This window comes from Heteronotia binoei, chromosome 9 (genome assembly GCF_032191835.1).
Source record: "Heteronotia binoei isolate CCM8104 ecotype False Entrance Well chromosome 9, APGP_CSIRO_Hbin_v1, whole genome shotgun sequence".
Taxonomy (NCBI): Eukaryota; Metazoa; Chordata; class Lepidosauria; order Squamata; family Gekkonidae; genus Heteronotia; species Heteronotia binoei.
The window spans coordinates 75,372,912-75,389,070 of record NC_083231.1 but is presented as its reverse complement, the minus strand read 5'-3'; the positions used below and the strand labels follow the sequence as shown (position 1 = coordinate 75,389,070).

The 16,159-nt window shown below is 39.1% G+C and overlaps 1 protein-coding gene across 1 annotated transcript in view; it reads left to right on the top strand.

Moving 5' to 3' along the window:
- Positions 1 to 15,193, top strand: part of HSPA4L (heat shock protein family A (Hsp70) member 4 like) — a 40,004-nt gene extending 24,811 nt beyond the window's left edge. Inside the window, exons 9-19 of the mRNA XM_060246809.1 lie at positions 2,919 to 3,070; positions 3,462 to 3,568; positions 3,832 to 3,965; positions 5,477 to 5,676; positions 7,983 to 8,084; positions 8,839 to 8,979; positions 9,216 to 9,341; positions 10,493 to 10,600; positions 11,399 to 11,518; positions 11,841 to 12,002; positions 14,157 to 15,193. Coding sequence (XP_060102792.1) covers positions 2,919 to 3,070; positions 3,462 to 3,568; positions 3,832 to 3,965; positions 5,477 to 5,676; positions 7,983 to 8,084; positions 8,839 to 8,979; positions 9,216 to 9,341; positions 10,493 to 10,600; positions 11,399 to 11,518; positions 11,841 to 12,002; positions 14,157 to 14,342 — 1,538 coding nt within the window. The 3' untranslated portion in view covers positions 14,343 to 15,193. The remainder of the gene's footprint in view (positions 1 to 2,918; positions 3,071 to 3,461; positions 3,569 to 3,831; positions 3,966 to 5,476; positions 5,677 to 7,982; positions 8,085 to 8,838; positions 8,980 to 9,215; positions 9,342 to 10,492; positions 10,601 to 11,398; positions 11,519 to 11,840; positions 12,003 to 14,156) is intronic.
- Positions 15,194 to 16,159: the final 966 nt, after the last annotated feature.

The window sequence follows — 16,159 nt, the reverse complement described above, 5'->3', positions numbered from 1 at the left end:
GCAACAAAGCGTTGCTAAAAACCGTCTCTCCACTCTTTATCCGATATGTGATTTTTCAATTTCTATTTCTTGGCCTCAGTTTATCCTCTATCCAGTAAAAAAGCTCACCAGCCTTGTATATTATTATTTTTAGTAGAGGACGCCATTCTCTCCCCGCCTCGTGGTTTCACTTTCGACTACAGCAGAGCCGCCATCACACTGTAATCCACACCGCGTCTTTCATAGCTCCCCTCTTTCGCTTCTATCTTTTCCTGTTTCTCCCTCCTTCCACCTTCAGTATCTTTCCCTTAAACACTTCAAACCACCTTCTCGACTCAACTACTTACTCCGTCCATCAGCCTACTTGCTCAGTCCATCAATCTACTTACTCAGTCCATCAAATCCATCTCTTCTTTCCCGAATACGACCTCCGCCGCCGCCACCGCTGCTGTCCGCCGTCTGTCGTCCGTTTCTCTGCCCGGCCGGCTCGGTCTCAATTCTCCCACCTTAGTCTTGGCTTTAGTTTTCAGTCTTCTTCTCCTATCCTTGTACTATAGTTCTAGCCGTCAACAGTTCTCGCCATCAATCAGTCTCAGTTGCCTTTCCATCCCGCTTCTCTCCACTTCTCTCCGCTTCTCCTTCCCTCCATGTTCTTCACCTTCTTTTCCTCCGTTCTACGTCTCTCCGACAGAGCGCTCCCTCCGCGACCCACATGCACAAGTTTCAAACTTCGATGAATCCTCTTGGAAGGTACAGTTATGTTTCTTCTTGTTGTTTCGTGCGATGGATATGCATGTTATCTCCGTCTGCTCCCTTGTCCGGTGGCCCGGTTAAGCACCAGAGTGTTGCTGGGCATCGGCTTCAGGGGCTCATTGAATCTGAATAGGGAGCCTCCGCTACCCATCCAGTCTCCAAATAGCGCCCCAAACTGCGACGCGTCTTCCGACGCTTCTTTAGGGGGTACTTTCTGGCCGAAAGCCCCCCCAAATGCCCAGCAAATCCAAGCTTCTCCCGGAGCTCGGGAAAATGCTTAGCGACACCACGCCATTACACCGGAAGTCCCCAATGTTTGCGGGACTCTTGAGGGAGAATCTCCTTTTCCCTGTACCCCACTTCCCCACACTGTCTTCACTATCTTCCTTTTTCTTTCTTCCTGTGATTCCTCCAGTCTCTCATAAGCTACGCATTTTGAGTAAAACTTTGTCTTTCATTTAGCTGATTCCAAACATTTCCCAATTTTTCCATTAGAAAAATTGTAAAATTCTGATGACTATGTTCATGTGATACATTTGAAATGAGTGAAATACTTAATAAGAGAAGGGTTTTCTTATTTAAAAAGAATAATATTTTATGAGTTTTCTTTCACTAGTCTCAATTTGCTGTAGGGTTGCCCGGTCTTACCATGCTTTCAGCAGTGGGATCTGGTGGCCTCTCCTCGAGTTTGTGTGCATAGTGTGATGACATCACCTGGAAGTGCTGGCATTGTGTTGCTGGCATCATGCACAATGCTCTAGGTTGGGAGGGAGGGACTCTTGTTTTTTAAGCTACAAAATCATAGTTTGCCCCAAAACCATAGAGTCATCATGTGACGTCCTCACACAATGATGTCACTTCTGGGTGACATCATCATGTCAGGGACATCATTGTGCAGGGGGGTGGGGTTTCCCCTGTCAGCCAACTTTGGGGGGAGGCAGATTTGAACCCAGCAGACCAATGGATTCCCTGACTAGACAGGGGGCTGGCAACCCTAATTTTTAATTTGAAATTTGGGGGAGGGGGGGATGTAGGGCAAAAACATGTTATCCCCAGATTTTCAGGGTTTTTTCTTCCAGGCTTTCACATTGACTTCCCAAACAGAAGCTGGAAATATGATCTAATTAAACAGGAGGATAACTATTAGAGCGCTGCTAGTCCTTAACAGTGCTGTGTTTTGTAGTAGATGAAATTTTCAAAAAGTTTCATAAAGCATTATCGCATGTATAAAGTTTGCTGCTGAAATGTGTATAAGAAATTATTCCAGATGTATGGGAGATGATGGGAAGGTACTTATTTTCCAAGGAAAGAATTCAGTTGTTAAAATGCACACAAGCAACATATACATTATGAAGAGACTTAAAAAAAGTTCATTTTGGTAGAATACAGAAAGCTAACAAGACATTAAAATAGATCTGTATGAGCCAGACTGTGGCCTTGTATACCTTCCTCTGTGGCCTTGCATGTCTTCCAAGATGTATTATATATCCTTCATGCTAAACGGCACTCTCTAGAAACTTTATCTGAGATGCTAGTAAGCGTATCTTTGACTTTGAGTGTGGAAACTGAGTAAGAAGAATTGTGTAAGCACTCACTTGAGAAGCATTTTGAAAAACAGTTTGAAACTGCTCTGTTCTGTGTTTGCAAAAGCCACAAGATTAACCACGTCTGTCAGTGAACTGAGAAATGCTTGAGTCACCATTGTAGGCCCTGAAATGCATGACTAGTTTTGTTGTTGTTGTTACATTTTGCACCTAGCTGTGCACTGAGAGAGGATTTTTACAGTGACTGTATAAGTAAGCCCATGAAATAAGGGTTTTATTATTGCTGATCTTCAGCAACCATTCATGGCTGCTTGTATAGCATAACAAGGAACCTTCAGTTGTCCCTGCTTTAGATGAAGTAGCGAAAGCTGCTGCTATTCTTTTATCTGTGCTGCTAGAAAACGAGAATGAAGCAAGTGTTCTGGTAACAGAAGAGGAACAGCAGTAGCCTTCAGCCTGCTTTCTTTACCAATCAAGAGGGATAGGGAAACTGGATTACTATCAACTATTGCTCCTTATTACAACCATTTTGGTAACAAATCCATGTGCCTGTAGCTGACCTGCCTCAGACTCTGCTCCCTCTCCCCAAGTTTCTGATGCTGGCTTCTTCCACTATCCTGTCAAATTGTCTTTCTCTTCTAGAACTGCAGCGTGATGATATATACAGTATAGAAATAGTAGGGGGAGCAACTCGAATCCCAGCAGTGAAGGAGCAGATTTGTAAATTCTTCAGCAAAGATATAAGTACTACATTAAATGCAGATGAAGCTGTGGCAAGGGGTTGTGCATTACAGGTAGGTTTTTCTACCTAGTATTATAATAGTATTATGCTATCCATTAATTGTAGTTTACATTTTTAAAACAGTTCTTTGGCCAAAAATTCCAAAAAGCAAAGTTGATATTGGTGGGTTCTTTCTTTCTTTTTTTTTGAAACAGTGCCATATTTCTTGTGGGGGTGAGGGGTAGACAGAGCAAGTTACCTTTCTTTCTTCTGTGTATTTTGTATGTAGATATGACTTTCTTGGTCCACTATAGCAAAGTGTGCTTAATATAAAATCAAAGTTTTGTCAATATAAGTTAAGTATTTGATATTAAATTGTCATTGACTTCATTTTTCACATGAGGATCAAGGCATAAGGGGGAAAAATCTGTTAATCATGTAACAATATTTGATCTCTTTTCTAGTGTGCAATTCTTTCACCAGCATTTAAAGTACGAGAATTTTCCATCACAGATGTTGTTCCGTACTCAATCACTCTGAGATGGCAGTCATCTTATGAGGAAGGAACTGGGTAAGAGCTTTGAAATGAAAGTTATAAAAGCACCACAGAGGCAGGTCTTTAAATCTGAATGCATCCATTATAATCAAAGCTAAGGTTCAGCCTGTAATTTTCGGACTCTAACAATTCACAGGGCATTCACAGGATTTAACTGGGCAAGTGCTCGGTTCTTCTGTTTTTCATAGTATGATTGTTCATAACTTGCTGTTGTTCACAATTTGTGATTTTAATTGTCTGTATCTTGAGATATTTGTCAACTCCCTTTCTTCATGTAGTGAATGTGAAGTCTTCAGCAAAAACCATGCTGCTCCGTTCTCAAAAGTTATTACTTTCCACAAGAAGGAACCTTTTGAGCTGGAAGCATTTTACACCCATCCACATGATGTTCCTTATCCTGATACAAGAATAGGTAAAAAGTTGCCTTAACTTTAAAGTGCAATGTTGAACAGAATTTACTAATGGCAAAAAGGAGGCCATTGTTCTAAATGTTTGAATATTTAAGAACCATAGACAGTGTAATTCATTCCAGAATTGATCTCTTCAGTCACTTTTCCTCATGTATCCTCCTTTCTTCCCTGTCTTTAAGACACATTTAATGTGTAGTTTTCTTGCCTTGGTTAAGGCAGAATTGGATCCCCCAACTACGGTGAATCTAATGACCAGCTGATCTCCAAATTTATCCCTAGTCTGCAAACCAGTTCAAGTTGCCTGGTACATGCCTTGTGACACCTCTTTGTTCATGCACTATCATTGCAGTATAATCAGGTTTCTTTGGAATCCCTGTTATAAAAACCTTGATGTAGTATTGGTGGAAAATTTCAAGGCATCTGCATCTGCCCTCAAGGTCTTGATGGCTAATTCTGGGTCTGTTTATTTCTTGTTGAGTAATCTCTCTTTTTCAAACAGTGGTGTACCCAAAGAACTAAAGGATTAATTAAATAAGATTGCACTGTCAGCAGGCTTTGTAGTAGATTCCTTCTTGAACTTAATTCAGATTTCAGCAAGAACCAGTGCTCCTAGTGTAGCACCTTGCAGAAACACATGGTTGCACTGTTGGGACGTGAATCCTGACTCACAATCCTAATTGGTAAACTTTTTGTTTAAATGTTCCAAACTCTTTGAGGAGACTCTTGATTTATCCTTGGTTTCCACCAGGAGAGGGAAGAGGCCCTTCCTGCTTTAAAGGAGGAGAGGGTCTGTAATAAAACATGTTCCTTTTGTGAATTCCTATTCACCAAGAGCATTCAGGAACTTAAGTGGCAGCCATGTAAGCAACCCAGCAAGCCGAGGGCTTCTTCATTCTACAGTAGATCCTCCACCCAGTCCCAAAGAACAGGAAAGAATGGTAGCTTTGCATGATACATCTCCAACATTTTGCAGAAGTGTGGAAACGGTAAATCACAAACTGTTGGGTACTGTGAACAATAATTGAAGGCTACATGTTGGAACTAGAGTAATTCCTGCTCAATACATTCATTCAAGGATCACAGAACAAATGTCCTGTCAAACATCAACTTCTCTTGTCACTCATGCACTGTGTACTAGAGATAAAGGCTGTTGAACCATCTCAAAGGGCATCAGTGGTCTAAATTTTTGATAGTTCCAAAGAAAAATGGGAACATACAGACCATCAAAAGATGAAAAAGAAAAGATTCTTTGTGGAAGTACTGTGCTTCATGATTACAGTCATCAGATATACTTCTACAAATATAATCATAACTGCATTTGTCAGAGTTAATTCAGTTGTACCCAGTTGTTGATCCCTAAGTTACTATAAACACATATTAAAGCATGAACAGTCTCTAGCTAACTGAATACACATTTTTTGTGTGCATGCTTTATACTAGTGTGTCTGTGTGTACTTTATACTAGTAATGCCTACAAACCAACACCTGCTCAGTTTTGTTTATTGTTATTTAGGGCACTTTGTTATTCAGAATGTTGGACCCCAACATGATGGCGACAATTCCAAAGTTAAAGTTAAAGTGCGTGTTAATGTTCATGGTATCTTCAATGTGGCTAATGCATCCATAATAGAGAAGCAAAATATAGAGGGTGATGCCAGTGATGTACCCATGGACACAGAATTGTCTTGCAAGAACCAAAGCAAAGACGAACTGGTAAGTGATCTATAAAGTTCTCTTGAAACTGGAAAAAGATTTATTGCAATTTATATTAAGCACTGTGACACTGAATTTGTGATGCATATAATCTGAACATTTTAATAACTTCCTCTAATACTGAAACTAACATTTGATCATTTGTCAGTGCAGTAGGACTCACTCATATGCACACACACAAGATTAAAATATTACATCCTCTGGGACCACCTAGGTGTCCAGAAAAAGACACAAACCCTCCCTCATTTGTCCTCCAGGAGGCACAACATGTCCTCAAGCCCAAGGATGGTGACCTTGACAGGGGAGCCTTGAGTCAAGGGAGTTTTCTGGTCTTGCTTCTCTTCCTCTCCCTGTGCCCGGTGAATCTGGGCACAGCTATAATTCCTACAGTTGTAATTATCTGAGCCTTTTGTTTTAGTACCCTACAGTTGAGCTGTGAAAGTTGTCTTTGGTTTGTTGTTGTTTCATGTACTTAATGTTCCCTTGTTCCCTTTTTTTCTCTGCACTAAATTTTTCTGTCTGCCTTTTAGTAATTCTTCCTTCTTATCCTCCATTCCTCAAGGCTTGTGATTCTGATTGTTTATCTAACCTTGTACAAGCAGTTTCCAGTGATTTAATTTTTACCTGAGTTTCTTTGACTACCATGTTCAAATAATTGTTGCTCATTGGAATAGGAATGACCTAAACAAAAACTCTGCATATTTTCTCTCCATTTAGGTGAAATTGTAATTTCCCAAAATAAGTTCCAATGTTGTTTCCTTAAGTTGACTATGGCTTGAAAAAATCTGCTTTAGAAATATTAACTAAACTATTTATTAAAATAGATTATTATATAAGATGAGCAAGTCACACTAGTGAGTGTGTATTTGAAATATTACAGGGGAAAATAACACTTTGCTTGATGTAGAATGCTTTGTTTCAAATGGAGTACCTACTAATTATCTTCTGTTTTTACTATGATGCTTGTCAGCAATTTCCTTTCATAATTGAGGATGAACCCCTTGACTCTGAGGACGAGGTTTGTTATACATATAGAATTATTAGGTTTTTTTAAACATATATCACAATGGTATTTTTCTTTCCACTTGTTCCTTTTCTGTATAAGCAGTAAGAGATGAATTAAGTAACCTATCCTGAAAGAGAAAATCTAAGGACTCTGTAGCTGTGAACTTCAAAAATCAAATGCTAAGTTAGTCTTTGTGCAGTTTAATATTTTATGTAAGGTGACTTTTAAATGAGTATTCTGTGAGATAGTTTGACAAGCATTTTTAGCAAAAATTGCTTCTAGTTCAGTGCTTGACTGACTGCTTACGTTATATGATCAGACCATTAACGCCATTGTGGCTACTCAGAACTAATAAAACCATATAGAATGTCTAGCTGAATTTCCAACTAAGCAATGACATTTTATATAACCAGAATGAATGCTGCGCATTCTTTGTGCTCTCCTGATAGTGTGTCATTATTAGATCACTTGTGGTGTTAGGCTGGCAGTTTGAGACTCACTCTCAGCTGTGCTGTCAGTTCTTTCTGGCTTCCTGTTCTGCTGCTACTGTTCTGCTTATCACTGTAGTTGAGATTAATTCACATTGTTTTACTCAGCTCTTACTTGCCTTAAATTAGAGAAAGGCTGTCCTTGTGGCATAATGTTTTCCTGGACTTCATTGTATTTAAGATTGCTGTAATATGACTTATCTGTTTTGGAGAAATCAGATTGTTCCTAATTTACCAAAATTATATTCTCCCTTTTTGCTCAGTCAGGGCTGCCAGTGTGGCTAACAATTAAAAGCTATCATAAACCACTTTGAAATTTGTAGTAAATAGATCTAGCAATTTAAAATAGGGCAGGAAGGAGGAGGGCTTTGTATTACATAAAATTAAAAATAATGGAATACAGAAGTATGCTAAACTCATAATTTTTAGAAACTTTGCCTTCATGTGAGGTTAGTTAGTTCTACCTACTTTGTCCTTTTGAATGATTTTTTTTAATATTTCGGGAGTACCATAACTTAGCTACCATTTGGGAATTGCTGATCTATAGTTTCCTTTCTTTCTCTTAATTGTACTCTGGAAGAAAAGTGGCTTAAGAAAATTTTAACTGATTCATACTGTTTTAAGTCTCCTAAAAAGTGAACATTTTGATGCAACAAATACAGAAGAGAAGAACTGTTTCACATAGTGTTTTCATTTTTTCAGTAGCTCATCTTGACTGATTCTGAAAAACCACTTGTAGTTTGACTAGAATAAGAAACTTGACTGTCAGGTTTAGCATGGAGTTGAATGTTTGTTTTCTTTTCTTTTTTAAGGCTAAAATGCAGGTTGATCAAGATGATGGCAATCACAGAAACCAAACTGAGCAGCACAATCCAGCTGATGAGGAAACAGATCATTTGGGGGCTGAAGGAAAGGTCAGTATAAAATAAAGAGGCTTAAACACATAAAATACTAGGATAGGATAGGTTGACTTTTGATATTGCTAAGAATTGTGTGCACATTTTTGGGGAAATCTATAGCTGTTCAAGAAGACTATGCCTCTGAGTTAAAGCACAAGTTTAGAGGTCTCAGCATTTTCTATAAATGACCATAAGCTGTGTGCTGAGTGCACGGCACACAAAGAAACTGTAGAAACTGATGTGCTGGCTCTTTGGCTACTAATTTAAAGCTCTTCTGAGCAGACTTCCTTTTCAAACATGTTTGAACCAACATATATGCTTGACTTTGAGCATAATGCAGAAAGCCCATAGCACTTATTACCAGGTCTGTCCTTCTTAAAATCTTTCATTTTACATCTAGCAAGAAATTGAAATTGTGAGGCATGAAGAGAGCACACTGGGTGCTTAAAATTGCAGAGACATTTACTGGCAAAATCAGTGCTATAAACTTCACAAGTTGTAGTTACACAGAAAATGTGTGAGATTGCTTTTCATTACATTGGTTTGTGCCAGGGTATGGCTTTTGTGAGTCACTGCTCACTTCAGATATGTGAAGTGAGCAGTGACTCACAAAAGCTCATGTCCTGCAAAGGCTTTGAGAATCTTTAAGGTGCTACTGGAATCTTCTGCTACGGATAAACTAACATGACTACCCATCTTGATCCATTGCTGTATATTGAGCTAAAAGTGTTCTCAGCATTGGAACATTGAAGTATCTGTCGTTTTATAGACTGCTTCAGGAGACAAGCTTGATTATACAGCACAATCTGGAAAAACAAAGACAAAGATCAAAAGTATTGATCTGCCTATTCAAGCTAATCTGTACAGGCAGCTGGGACAGGACCTTATAAACTGCTACATTGAAAATGAGGTAAGAACATTTCCCCAGTTTAATCACACATTAGCTTATGGATACTTGGAATGATGTGTAGTTTATTCTTGCCTCTCTAAAATAGCAACTTTATTGGCAAGTAGTTTAGAGGCCATGGAATATCTGGTTCAAGTTAACAGATTCTGTAGGTTGGAATGGTTTGTTTTGGGAGATTAATCACAAGTGAACATCTTTCCACATGTCATACTAATCCTAAAATTGTGGTATTTTTATAGGGGAAAATGGTGATGCAAGACAAGCTGGAGAAAGAGAAGAATGATGCCAAAAATGCTGTTGAAGAATATGTATATGATCTTAGGGACAAGCTGTGTGGTGTCTATGAAAAATTCATTACTGAAGATGTAAGAGCTATCATCTATTTAACATAGAAAATATATTAGTCCAATTAAGCAATAATTCTTTCTTGAAATAGGACTGTGTTGAAATAGGACAAATACAGTTTCTGTCAACTTGCTGCTTTTTAAAAGTGAATCTGTGGCTGAGATGTACATTAGGCCTTTCCAGAGTGATGAAGATATTTGATCTCTTTAGATTAATTTTGTGCTTTAATTTTGAAAGCTGTGATAGCAGCAATGCGATGGTTGAACTGGTCCAGAATTCACTTGAAGAATATGCCTGGCTTTAAAGAACAGCTACAGAGTTGCTGCTAGATAATTTTATCTTAGAATCTCCTAGAATTGCAACCAAGTATAAGTAGTCAGAACTAATGAGATTCAGTGCCAGAGCAGGAGAGACTGTTTTGTGGTGTATTGGCCCAACGCTGGCTTTTGGTTGGAAAGTCATATTTAGAATAAGCTAGTGACTAGGAGTTAGCCAATTAATAATTTGTTTTAGATTACAAATATTTCTTTCAGGGGTGGCCAACGGTAGCTCTCCAGATGTTTTTGCCTACAGCTCCCATCAGCCCCAGCCATTGGCCATGCTGGCTGGGGCCGATGGGAGTTGTAGGCAAAAAAAAATCTGGAGAGCTACCGTTGGCCACCCCTGATTTATTTGTCTTATTCAGTTGATCTTCTGCAAGCAGGCTCAGGGCACCACATAACATATGGTAAGACAGTAAATAATAATTCATAAAAATAACAGGTTTATCTAAATAGATCAGTTAAAATATCTGATGGCAACTTAACCATTCTAACTACAATGCCTGCTGCAACAATGTCAGGGAGGGCACATTTCTCTCAAACCATTGGTTTCTGGACCTCAGCAAGAAGGTATGGGACAAGCTGCCATTCCCAGGCCTTCTCTCAGCATTAATGCTGTTATTAAGTACTGTTTGATGGGCTGGAGTCTCTGCTACCGCTCTTAACTTTTTTTCTGTGACGTGTTGTCAAACTCAGAATTGCTTATAATCAATGTTTTCTTAAAGTATTATCATCTTATATTGCTGTTTGTAATTATGGGGCAGTATTCCTAACCTAAATCCCTTTAGATTTTTTGATAAATCAGAAGGGCAAGGCTTAATGTACTAGTAGAACTCCTTAATTTTTCCTAGGATTCAAGGAAGATAACGTTGATGTTAGAAGATACAGAGAACTGGCTTTATGAAGATGGGGAAGACCAGCCAAAACATGTATATGTGGAAAAACTTCAGGAAATGAAGGTAAGATGTGCATACATATAAATGTAATTCTTTAATGGACAGTCCTTGTCAAAGTCTACAGGGTGATTGGGCTTTTAAAAATAGAAAAATCACTGTCAAATGGAACTGCAAATTCAGGTGGTCATGTGCATATTAAATTTAACCAGTACCTGTAGAGTGGTTTCAGGCTTCCTTATTTAGAGTTGGACATTCTACAATATCGTACAGAATGTTCTTATGAACAGAAATCTTTCCTGAATTTGGTACATTTGAACTAAAAGCATAGAAACTAAAAGTCCAGCTAAAGAACCTTGAACACTATGCATTGAGTCTCACATAAAGGTTTTATGTCCTATATTTAGCAACATTCCCTCCCTAGAGAGTATCTCTTGTACATTACGCAGACCTTTTATTCTATCCCAAGAGACTGCCTGAAAAAGTCTTTATCACTCAGCATGTGGTCCTCATATATCTTTTCTCTCTCACTGGTCCATTTAACTATTTTCTACTAAACTATTCCCAAAAAACCTTGTCCTTGTGCAAGTGACTGGGTATATCTGTTTGTGCATAGAGGCTAGTAAGAGGGATGCTACCAGTTTTCCCCTCTCTCTGCGTATTCATGCCAGCACTCTGTGCTGTTCCTAGGGGTCACCCAGCCATTAGGGCCTATTTTACTACATCTGGAACAGAAGGGCAAAGGTGGGAAAGCTATGCAGCAAGCCAAACTCTGCCCACACTTCGGCATTATACTTTATTATTATCTAGATTTTCTGTTCTGTTTCTGCATTATTAAAATGTATAAACTTTGCTATATTGTAGAAATTTGGTGATCCTATTCATGAAAGACATATGGAACATGAAGAAAGGCCAAAAGCTTTAAATGAATTGGGAAAGAAACTTCAGCTGCTTATGAAAGCTGTAGAAGGATTTAAAAATAAGGTAACAATGTTGCATATTCCTAAGTAATGTGAGACTAGAATTTTACAGGACAAGTTTTCATTGTACTGCTTCAGATTTCTGCATATATGTACTTGGCAGTGATTTTTAGTAACAACCTTTTTTGAAAGAGGGGAGCTGATATTTGGAGACCAAGCTTGTGCATCCAGCAGTTGCCAGCAATCAGGAAAATATAACTAGATGAGCCAAGGCTTGGAACAAACACAAGGGCCCAATAAGGATTGGGTTTTTATGGAATGCTCCCCAAGGGGGAATCAGAGAATCCCCAGTTTGTTCTTGATAACATCTTTTTTTTCCTTCCCAGGATGAAAAATATGAGCACATTGATCCTGTTGATATGGAAAAAGTGGAAAAATATACCAATGAAGCCATGAATTGGCTGAACTCAAAAATGAATGCACAAAACAGACTGAGTCTAACACAGGATCCTGTTGTAAAAGTGGCAGAAATAATAGCAAAATCTAAGGTAAATACCTGAAATACTTGCATGAAGGAAAAACTAATATCATATTTGCCTGAAAATGAAGACAGAGGTTCTCCACGTGGGTCGTGGCACTCTGGGGAAGGAAATATCTCTCCCGGCCTTTGACGGGGCGCCACTGAAGACGGCGCAACGGGTAAAGAGCCTGGGTGTTTTACTGGAGCCTTCATTATCAATGGAGGCCCAGATAACAGCCACTGCCAAGTCAGCTTTCTTTCATCTGAGGCGGGCGAGGCAGTTGGCCCCTTTCCTAGAGCGGCAGGACCTAGCAATGGTGATCCATGCGACGGTCACCTCAAGACTGGACTACTGTAACGCTCTCTACATGGGGCTGCCTCTGTACCGGACCCGGGAGCTGCAGCTAGTGCAGAATGCGGCAGCCAGGCTGCTACTTGGTCTTCCAAGATGGGAGCATATACGGCCGGGGCTGCGCGGACTGCACTGGCTGCCGATTGTATACCGGATCCAGTACAAAGTGCTGGTCATAACCTTTAAAGCCCTATATGGCCAAGGACCGACCTACCTGAGGGACCGTCTCTCCCTATATGAGCCCCAGAGAGCACTGAGGTCAGTAGGCAAAAACAGACTGAATATCCCTGGGCCAAAAGAAGTAAAACTGCAAAGCACCCGCACTCGGGCCTTTTCCGCCGCAGCACCACAACTCTGGAACCAGCTCCCAGAGGAGGTGCGGGCCCTGCGGAACTTAGACCAGTTCCGCAGGGCCTGCAAGACCGCCCTCTTCAGACAGGTGTTTACTAATGATTGTACTAATGTTTACGGCTAGATTAATAATACTTACCGCCACTGTTAGTTTAGGAATGTTTTAATTACTGATTGGTTTTAATGTGATTTTAATGTTTTATTATTGTATTGTTCATTTTAAATGGTGTAAACCGCCCTAAGCCTGCTTCGGCGGGGGAGGGCGGGATATAAATAAAATTTTACATTACATTACAAAAGAATACAGCCCCTGTAGATAAGATGCCTCTCCCCAGCTAGTACAAGGCTGAATGAAAAAATGGATGACCCTGAATTGAAGACTGCTGTTTGCATGCCTTCTCACTGAGCCCAAAGGCATGGATGCAGAGATCCTGCCTGCCTCCCAGATTTTAGAGACTGCTGCATATCATGAAATGCAGGAGGCACTGCTCTCCCTATGTGTGCCAAGTCCTAGGGCCTGCTCAAGCCCCTGAGACCCAGGTGATAGGTGTTATGACCACTCTGGGTGACACACTGCTGCAGAGAAGTGTAGTGGCCTCTGATCAGCTGATATGTGATCCAGCAGATGTGGGGGTATAAGGTGAGGCTCCTAGCAATCAGCTGCGTTCTTGGTGTGGCAGGCTTCCATTCCTCTATGGTGCCTGTCATATACTCAAGTAGAAGGTCACCACCACCCCATTTGAGAGCTAAAATGTTTTTAAAACCTGCTTTTAAGTTAATATAATATGACAAAATACCACAGATACATTAAGAATCCAAGGAATTAATTGCAAAGGCATGTATTTCTGCAAACACATCTGTATACTCATCTTGTTAATAAGCCCTATGCAAAACTCTTGATTGCTTTTTGTTGTTGTTGTTATTGTTCATAAATAGACCAAACCCTATTCACTTGAACTAGAAGGAGGCTGACTATCAACCATAGGTGCAATCAGAATATTCTAACATTGTAGTAATGGCAGTTATTTTATTTATTTTTTGCAAAAAGCAATCAGAAAAGCATATGTGTTACATTACTGTATCTTAGTAGTGAAAACTCAGTATTCTGGTATTTGAACTTGGCAGCTCTAGATAAAAATGTACAAAATTGTACATGGATATTGCCATCATCCAAATAATAGAACCTGTCCCTCTGTATAAACAGTTGTCTATGCATCCTTAAAAACAGCCTTTTCTAACTTCATGGGTGTTCCAACTTAATGATGCATTCCAGTTGCTGAAAAGATAAGATCTCCATTATTTAAAAGTTGCTCAAACTGAGTTACCTAATATCAGAACCATATTCTACCAAATCATAGGCAAATACCTGGCTAACCTTCTAAATACTACCCAGTGCCAATTTTATATGTCCATAGTTTCTTTGTTCTTCATTGCATTGCTCTATTAATTTATTTTTCTTCTTAATTTTAATAACATTAGGAGCTGGACAATTTATGTAACCCTATTATTTACAAGCCCAAGCCCAAGGTGGAACCACAGTCTGAAGGTCAAGCAAAATCTAGTAATGAACACAATGGACCAATGAATGGACAAAGTGGTACTGACACAAAATCAGAGGACAGTTGCCAGCAAACTAAATCATCTGAAGAAATGGATATGGACTAATTTACATTCCTTTTGGTCCATTAAAAACAGTGCAAGTAATCAGAGGGTCCATCTTTCTTTTTATGTCTGATATACATTACAGATGTTCAGCTACTTAATTGACTTTCTGTTTGAAAGTGTTTTTCTATTGAATGCATTCCCATTGTTCATTCCATTGATGACGCTTATGTGGAGCTTTAGTTGAATGTAGATTGTAAAAGTCAGTTGAAGCTTTCCCAATACATTTTATATCAAATAGGCAGAATTGATATATAAATGACAACAATCTACCTTATTTAAAGCTTTTATTGTGGGTAAGCTTCTGCTCCTTTATTCAGGAAAGGCCACTGTATTGCACTACTGATGCTGAAGTGTAGATCTTTGCATCTTTATCTTGGAAACTGTTGGGTTTGGTGTGGCTTCACCATTGCCACTTGAAGCACTGACCTTTTTCTAGTTATTGTTCTGTTCTTATTTAAATATTAAAATAGAGGTTAGCTGGCAAATTAGTTCATCTTGTTGGTGTACCATGAAAACTGTAAGAACTTGTAGACAATTCATCCAAGGCTTGAAGGAGCCCGTACCAGCAGCATTCTTTGTCATAAGACTAGCAACGTGACTGAAAATAAAGCTCATGGTCTCCATACACACACAGTCCTGTATATCATATTATGTGTTGATACAAAACACTGTTAAAGTTGTAGCAATCTGAAACATTGGTGAAATTTTAAAGGTGTGGGGAGGGGTGTGTGCTTATTTTCATTTATCTTATTACCTCTACTCTTGCTGGTTTGGCTTCATCCTGAATGCTGCCTATGCATGTTTCTTAAATATTGTCCTCTTAATTAAAATCAGACAATACATATATAAAATTGTCATAAATTGGTATATCTATGTCACTCCTCCTTAGTGAAAAAGTTATCTCACTCTACTTGGCAACATGATATTTGGTGCCTGGAGAGGGAGCACTATTTGAGTAGCAAAATGTTTGCTCAGCATTTTCAAACATCTGTTGCTTGCAATATTTGGCAAACAAATCTAGGAGAGACTAAGTACTAGCTACTAGTGTTAGAACTTAATTGATGTAAGGTTTTGACAGTGGCAAATTTCTAAATGTAAAAGCCAATCTGTGAGGAGTTGCTAGCAAAACTGTTTTGAAGCAAATACAGGTTCTTAATTAACACAAAACATGAAGTAGTGGGATACCACAGCTATTGACTTAACATACTTTTATTTTTGTATCAGAATTCTGCCCTTTTGTAAAATCTGAATTGATTCACCTTGTCTGTCCTCCCACTACTACTATGCAAGTTTGACTTTCAGATTGGTCAGTCACATATAATATGTCATGTGTGTGAGTGTATAGTCAGTACTTCTAAACCAAGCTGCATGAAGGGGGATTTTCCATACTGATTTGTATGTGTTCTGATTCCCAAACTTTACAAAATATATTAGGATTTTTAAAAATTGTACAGCATTGTTGGGCCCAAGTCTCTAAAGTGCTTTTAAACGTTCCCCAAGTTATTTTTGGTGCCACTCCAAAGCAATCATGTCACGCCCCACTTCTCAGGAAGACTTGTACAAAAGGACACATTTTTGATGCACTGTACCCCCTCCTAAAATACCACAGTCATTTTCTGCTTCTGTAGCGTGGCATACTTTAACTTTGGCTGATGGCTATCTGTGTTTCTTGCATTGGATTTTTATTTCTTGAGAAAAAGGAGGTCATTGTCTAATCCTTATGTGGATACATTCAGCCAACTCATTTTAAGCTTGACGCATTTAAATAGATTTATAAGTCTCAGGGTGCTTCATATATAGAGACTATCATGTATAAC